Genomic DNA, 7,995 nt, shown 5'->3' on the forward strand with positions numbered 1-7,995 from the left:
ACGGCCCAGGTGCAGATCGGGCTGAGGTGAGGACGGCTCCGGAAGGGCGGCTTCCCGCCTCCCTGCGCCGGCGAGTGGCCTGTGCCCTGTCTCATCTCATCCGCTTCTCTCTGAATAGATACGACGCAAAAAGGTCAAGTTTCATGGTGACTGTAGCACAACTCCGAAACCTGCATGCCTTCCTGATACCTCACTCTTCAAAAGTGTAAGTAGAATCTGTGGAGAACAAATGGAAGAACTTCAGATTACCGAGTGAGAATTTTACATCTAGCAGCTCATCCAGGTGAAGACACGGGGAAAAATATAGCAGGGCTGGTCATGCCTTCATGAGCTCTAGATAGAGACGAAGAGGGGGTGAGGCGGGCCCACCCCCTCCTTTGGTTTTATGAACGGGGCAGCGAGGTGGGGGCTTAAGGGGGTGGCTCCACACCCCAGGAGCCTGCGTCCCAGCTCTGAGGTTGGGGCTCCCCATCAGTAGTGTTCAGGGATGACTGGCTGATGATTCTTTCGGTGACTTCTCCCTCCTAATTGAAGGCAAAAGGAGAAGGGGGAGACAGAGGATGAGATGGTTGGATGGCATCACCGACTCATTGGATATGAGTTTGAGCAAACTCCGGGAGATAGTGGAGGACAGGGGAGCCTGGCGTGCTGCAGCCCACGGGGTCACAAGGAGTCGGACACAACTCAGCGACTGAACGACAACAGGAAGGCAGAGAAAGACGACTTCTCCCGCTACACCTCCAGCCTTAACGGCTGCGGCCCAGGGCCCACTAGGTTTTTCATGCTGAGTCCCCGTAATCAGCGTCGATACAAACACAGAAAGGCCTTCCTCAGTTCTTCACGTGAACGTATACTTTTTATTGTCGGAGAAGGAAGCTCTTTAGAATATGAAACAGAAAGCCTGGAAATGGGGCAGTGGGGAGGGATTTAATAGGTATTCTGTTTCTGGGAATTTAACAGAATTTAAATACCTCATGTTGTTTATAGGGACTGTGGGTCCTCATGTAATATGCGCTCAGAAAACTCACTTGAAAGTGGTGGTAGAAGGTACTGTTTTTGTCAGACTCTTCCTGTGAATTTGACAAAGCATGAAACCGTTTATCATATATGAGACTTCTGAGATGCTAGGCAGTGATTTTTTGAACTGTTAAAAATTCATCTCTCTTAAATCGTCATAACTGTACACTCCTTAGTGTTTCTTTTCCTCTGGAAGGACAAGACGTCCGATCCCTAGGGAATGACCATCAGCATTTCTTGTCTCATGCACAGGACGAGTGTTCTTTGGGACACAGTCACCCGTGTCTAACCCACTTTCGCAGGTCCAGGTGGTGATCACTGTGGAACTGGCCGGACGTGGGCAGGCGGGACGCAAATCCGTCCACTCCTAGGTCTTCATCCCCCTCACTTCCCTGCCGAGGGCCTTTGCTGCAGCTCCAGGGCAGGGGGGCAGGCTCGGCCTGGCATGATCCAGGATGCTGCGGGCACCGGTGTGTTAGGAACAGAGCCTCCGAGCCCCTGGGTATGACGACGATGACCGTGGTGGCCGTGAGCCTGGGGTTGGCGATGAAGTCGGTGTCCCCGGCGCTCCTCCCCCGGGAGGACCGTTCCAGACACCAGTTGCAAAGTCAGGATCGTTGAACCGGTGACTCCATTTCATCTTTGTTCTTTGCAGGTATTTCCGGGTTGCTCTGCTTCCCTCCTCAAGTGACGTCAGCTGTCTGTTTCGAACGAAAGTGCACCCAGCTGCGGAGTCCCTGCTGTTCAGTGATGTGTTCAGAGTGGCCATCTCCCAGACAGCCCTGCAGCAGAAGACCCTGAGGGTGGACCTGTGCTCCGTCGGGAAACACCGCAGGGAGGAGTGCCTGGTAGGACCTCTCATTTCGACCTTCAGGTGACACTACTGGATGTGCTGAGAGTCCCTTTCCAGTGGCCATTCTGCCAGCCCCGAACTACTGCCTGTCTGCCCAGTGCCTCCAACACAGCCCAGCAGTGGCTTCATTTTTTTGTCTGAAGTCTTAATCTCTGCTTTCCGTTCTCTTTATTTCGGACCTTTCTGATTTTGCTTAGCAATTATGATCCTCTGTAAAAATCGGGTTCTTTATTTCTAACCTTTGGAACTTTGGCCTCTGTTATGACCATCACTGTAGAGTATGCGTATTTATTCCCAATATGAGCCCAGTGCTGGGCACTTTACATACATTATCTCACTCATCCCCTGGACAGTCTTAGGAAAAGGGTATGATGACATTTGCAGATGAGGAACTCCTTAGAGGGGTCATGTGTTCAAGGTCACGCAGCTTGTGAATATGGATAGATATCGAAAGGACATCCCACCCCTAGTTCACTGTTCAGATTTAATTTACGCAGAACAGTGAGTAAAGTTCCCTACTTGAGCACGTTCTCCCAGCGATGGGGGTAGAGCTGGTAGGAAGACCTCAGTATGACTGTTAAGAGCGATAGGACACTTGCACGCCAGCACAGAAGACTTCACACGTCACTGATAGCGGGTTCAGCCCACCACTGGGTACATCAGTACATCCCAGCAGAGCTGCACAGAGTGTTCAGGTACAGGCATCTAGAGGTGTGCCCCGGTTTCAGGAAGCCATGCTGTCTCCAGCTGAAATGCGTGTAGTTCAAGGGTCAGCTGTAACACCAATCAAAAAATGAACACTGGGATTCTTTCAAGGTCCACTTACACACAGATTTTTTTTTTCCTACCAAATTCAAGCCATAATACTACATAATCTGTGGTTAATTGAATCTGAGGCTGTGGAACCTTGAATACAAGGGCCAACTGTAAAGTTACACGTGGATTTTCAACGGCAGAGTGGGGAGTGCTGTCGGCCCCCCTAACCCTCATGGTGTTCAAGAGCCAACTTCATTTTTCTTTTTCAACATTTCTTACTTAGTCACACCTGAAAATATACGACATCTCCAGGTTTAAAAAAAGAAATCCACCAGTGCTTTGTATCATGAGTATTGCATCTTTTTTTTTCCCTAAAACAAGCTTGTCTAATAATCTTCATTATATTAGAGGGAGCAAATATAGATTGAAACATTTCATTTTCTCTCTCTCTTTTTTTTTCTTGTTTCCTTTCCTTTCACACAGGCGGGAACTCAGATCAGCCTGGCGGACCTACCCTTTTCCAATGGGGTTTTCACTCTGTGGTATAACTTGCTTCCTTCAAAGCAAATGCCCTGCAAGAAGAGAGAAGAGGAGACTGAGGACTCGGTATTTCAACCAAGCCAGCCGCTCGTGGATTCCGTAGACTTGGTGAGTCAAGTCTTACTGAGACACTTAGGTCTGCAGCCCCTCTGAAATTAATCTTTGTGTAGGCTTTGAGGTAGAGGTCAGGGTCGTTTCTTTTTTTTATCCATGTGCTAGCCAATTGACCCAGGATTATTTGTTGAAAATACATCTTTCCTTAACTGCACTGCAGTGCCAGCTTTTATCCTAAGTCAGATGACTTCTGCGTATTAGCCTGTCCCTGAACTTTCTGTTCTGCTCTGTTGGCTTAGTTGTCTATCTCTGTCTACAATACTAGGCTTTTTCAAAATGAAGGCTTTCAAGAATTCATCATTTAGAATGATTTTTTCTGAGGCTATTTATAGATCATTGCTATCAGATTAAGGAAGTTTCCTTCTCTTTCTAGTTTGCTAAGGGTTTTATTATGCATGGATATTGGATTTTATCAAGCATTTTTACTATATCTATCTCCTAAGATGATTACATGGCTGTTTCCTTTTATTTTCTCAATGTAGTGGATTATACATTGATTGACTTTTGAATGCTAAATCTGTTTCAGATTCCTGGAATAAAGCAGACTGAATTGTGTATCTAATACATGTGTTTACATATGTTCTATCGTAAAGAATATTGAGACCTGCTTTATGGCTTAGCAGGTGTTCACTTTTAGTATAAGTCCCACATACTCTTGAAAAGGGTGTATTTTCTGCAGGCCATCTTTGTTGGTTTTGCTTTTCAAATCTTCTGCATTTACTGATTTTTCAATTTGCTTATTTTATCACTGTTTAAAGGTACAGTAAAATCTCCAGCTTATGCTTATAGATGACTGTTTCTTCTTTTAGTTCTGTTAGTCTTTGCTTTATGTATTTTGCATCCAAGTTATTAGATGAATATAAATTTAGCATCATATTGTATCTTTCTGTTCAACTGACCCTTTTATCTTTATAAAATATCCCTCTTGCTAATAACGCTGATATTAATAATCATATCAGTTTTTTTGGTTAGCATTTGCATGGTTTATCTTTTATTATTCTTTTACTTTCAACCTTTCTGAGTTCTTGTATTTAAAGTGTTTCACTTGTAAGCAGTACTTAGTTGGTTTTGATGTCTTATCCAGTTTTAAAATCTTCTTTTAATTGAAATGTTTATTTACACTTAATGCTATTATTGTTATATTTGGCTTTGAACCTTTCATCTTACTCTTTGTTCCCTTTTAGTCCTTGTTTTTCCCCTTCTTTTGGATTAACCAAGTATTTTTAAACTTAGATTTTTTCTTTCTTCAGATCATTAATTAGTACTACAGTCTTTTCTTTTTTGCTGTTTCCCTGATGATTACAGCATGCATCCTTATTAGAAACTGCGTTGAATTAATGCTTTTTGCTTTTTTGCAAATGGTACAAAGATTTTTAAAGGCTTTTCTTTTACTTCATGATTCTCTTTCCTCCTCCTGTGCAATTACCGGATATATTTTAGTTACATTTATTTTAAATCCCGCAACACATTATTATCATTGTTTTATTGACAATCAGCATTTATTCCGGTTTCCCCTATACCCTTTAGCCTTTCTTTTCCTTTCTGCATTATTGTGCTTCCAATTCAGGTCATTCGCCTTCTGCCTGGAGAATTTCCTTTAGTGTTTCTTTTAGTACAGGTCTTTTGGCATGTTCTTTCAATTTCATTTGTGAAGGACTCTTTTTCCTGCATATTCAGAATTCTAAGTAAGTGATTATTTCTCTGGACACGTTGAAAACAATGTTTTGTTGTCATCTGGCTTCCACTGATTCTGTTCAGCTGCTGGAGGATAGGCTAATTGTTGATTCTTATAAAGTATTACACCTTTTTTCTTTCACTGCTTGTAAAATTTCCTCTTTTTCTTTGGTTTTCAGCAGTTTCACTCAAATGTGCTCATGTGTTTTTCTGTTTATTTTAAATTCTCCATTGTTTCATCCGTTTTCTTGAACATATTAATTACAAAACTTTTACTTTCTTCTCTAGGTATGTGGATCACCTATGGGTCTGCTTCTTTTGCCAGTCATTCTTCTTGGCTTTCAGTCGTGGGGTTCTGTTTCCATCGGGGTGCTGGATGTTATGTATGGAGTGCAGAGGATCTGGTGGGTAGCTTCCTCTAGAGATGATCCAGTATCCTTCTGGAAGGCAGATGACAACATGGACAGCTCACCTGGATCACTTGAGGGACCTGAATTATTCTCTTCCTTCCTAGGACCATGAGGCAACTGAAGTATCTGCTTACCGTTCAGCCTCCTAGCAGCTGGTTTTACTTTCTCAGCTTCTCACTCTGCACGTATGTGGCTTAGCGGGTGCAAAGATCTCGACAGGAATAGTGTGCACTTTGCAGTTTATCTTCCCCAGACCCCTCATAGGCAGTCTCCCTTGTCCTCAGCTCTGTTTTCATCTCTGCATCCTCCCCTCACTGCCTCAGTCCAGGGCGACCATAGCCTGTCACCTGTGAGCCTCACCACGGCATCGAGACACACCCCCAAGGAGAAGAGTGGCATTACATTTCCTTACATTCCCCTCCTCCCGGGGATCTTCATCCTTGAGTCCTAACTGCCTTTGTTGCTCTTCGTTGCTTTGAAACAGCTGGAGTTTTTTGCTTTTCCTTTTATTGTATTCAGCTTTCATATTTGTTCTCAGCGAAAGAAGTGAGTCTCGTACTTCCTTCTCCTCCACAACTAGAGCCCAAGTCCCCATCTGATAACGTTTTAAATCATTTCTGAAGTTTACGGTGTTAATGGCCCTACGTTGTACCTTCTCCAGGATGCAGTGTCAGCCTTACTTGCAAGAACATCAGCTGAGCTTTTGGCCGTGGAACAAGAATTAGCACAAGAAAAAGACCCAGGGCAGGAAGAAGAGCACAGAGGTCCAGATGGAGATTGGTAAATAAGAGTTCTTTCATTCTGCTCCTGGCATCTCAAAGACGGTGTGTTTAGTTTCTCAGAAGACACTTTGAGGGACACCTTCATGGGTTTAGATCTTGTTCTGGAATTAATAGAAAGTAACGCAGCTTCAAGGAGTGGCCCCAGGAAAAGCCGCTCCTTGGTGTTAGAGAGTTGAAAAAGTAATGATGAGACCGTGGACAAAGTTACTAACGTGTGAGCAAGATTCTTACCTCAGTAATTTTGACACTACTTTCTGAACTTTTCTTGTTTGTTTGTTTAAAGTCTAAACTATTTTGAAAAACATGATAGTTTATTACAGAGTCAAGATAAATTTAAACGCAGACTCTTTTTCTGTAAGCTACTGGAGGCACCATTTAGGTGCTGGTAGTTCAAGACAGATTTTTAGAAAACGGCTTCTGAGTGGTTACTTTTCTGTTTGTGTCACTGTTCACCTTCTTTTACTGTTCCCTTTTCACTTTTCATACCTCTATTTTTTTTTTTTTTTAAAGAAAAAAAGGTTATTACAGCGTTTATCTAGATACATATACATATAAAGAACTGTATTTCCAAGTTTGCACTGTTTTCTCTAAAAAACATATTTTAGTGAAAGTGTCAGTTTTTTTTAGTACATATGTAAAATCATTTGAACTCATTTTGTGTGTATTGTTACACTGTTATGTTTGAACTACTGTCAACATATATTTGCATATACATACATATACAGCAGCATTTGTGTGTGTGTGTGTGTATACAAGAGTTTCTACAAACTTGGAGTAACAAGATGTAAATAACAAAATTGTGGATATTTGGAAGCAGAAGCTTACTACAGCGACATAAAAAGGTACAGAGATACCTTGTTCTTATCAAAAGTCCTTTATAGTGAATAAAAATCAGAGCACGGCAAAAAAAAGTAAGTACGAGAGTGATGATGAGGTTCATCGTATCTTTAAATACCTTGCATACATAAAGTACAACTTGTTTCACACATATTTCAACAAAATACACTTAGAGAGTCTTCCCTGGTGGTCCAGTGGCTGAGACTCCGTGCTCCCAATGCAGGGAGCTTAGGTTCGACCCCTGGTCAGAGAGCTAGGTCCCACAGGCTGCCGCTGAAGGTCGTGCATGCCGCGACAAAGACCAAAAACCCCACGTGCTGCAGCTGGAACCCGGCGCAGCCAGAAAAGTAAATATTTTTTAAAATACACTGAGACTGCAACCTCAGGGAACTGATGACTTATAGTCCTCATTCCTAGCTCCCCCACATTCATTTCATGACCAACTGTTTAACAACTAGTCTGTTCCAATTTGTCGACATATCACTGATCACAGTTAAAGCTTGACCTTTAGTTATCAGTGGAAACAGTGTTCCCATACCAAGAACATGAAACTCCACAAAGAATGAGATATTCTTCCCCATCCGGAGACTCTTTGCTTTCCTGTCAGATCAGTTTATACAGAATATGAACCCTATTTGTTTTCCGGAGCCTAACTTTTAGTGCCACCCAAGCCCAGGTAGTGGCTTTTGTTAAAGACAAGATCACAGACCATTCAGAGTCTTCTGTTATCCGAGTGGTTAAGACTCTTCTATCCAGGGTTCCACCTTTGCTACACTGTAAGCATGGTTGATTGGAGAAGGAAATGGCAACCCACTCCAGTATTCTTGCCTGGAGAATCCCATGGACAGAGGAGCCTGGCAGGCTACAGTCCACCGGGTCGCAAAGAGTCGGACACGACTGAGCGACTTCACATCACATCACAAGCATGGTTGATAGTGGATATTTTTATTCACTCTTAGCAGAGTTGCTCTAGTCTGTGGTTTGATTAATTGTATAATAAATGAACAACTGA

General features: G+C 42.9%; 1 protein-coding gene across 1 annotated transcript in view; it reads left to right on the forward strand.

Moving 5' to 3' along the window:
- WWC2 (WW and C2 domain containing 2) overlaps positions 1-7,995 on the forward strand; it is a 68,196-nt gene that overhangs the window by 41,333 nt on the left and 18,868 nt on the right. Inside the window, exons 14-18 of the mRNA XM_010835815.1 lie at positions 1-26; positions 119-205; positions 1,673-1,865; positions 3,110-3,274; positions 6,026-6,144. The exon at positions 1-26 is cut by the window's left edge and continues 10 nt beyond it. Coding sequence (XP_010834117.1) covers positions 1-26; positions 119-205; positions 1,673-1,865; positions 3,110-3,274; positions 6,026-6,144 — 590 coding nt within the window. The remainder of the gene's footprint in view (positions 27-118; positions 206-1,672; positions 1,866-3,109; positions 3,275-6,025; positions 6,145-7,995) is intronic.

This window comes from Bison bison, unplaced genomic scaffold, assembly GCF_000754665.1.
Source record: "Bison bison bison isolate TAMUID 2011002044 unplaced genomic scaffold, Bison_UMD1.0 scf7180017864050, whole genome shotgun sequence".
NCBI lineage: Eukaryota > Metazoa > Chordata > Mammalia > Artiodactyla > Bovidae > Bison > Bison bison.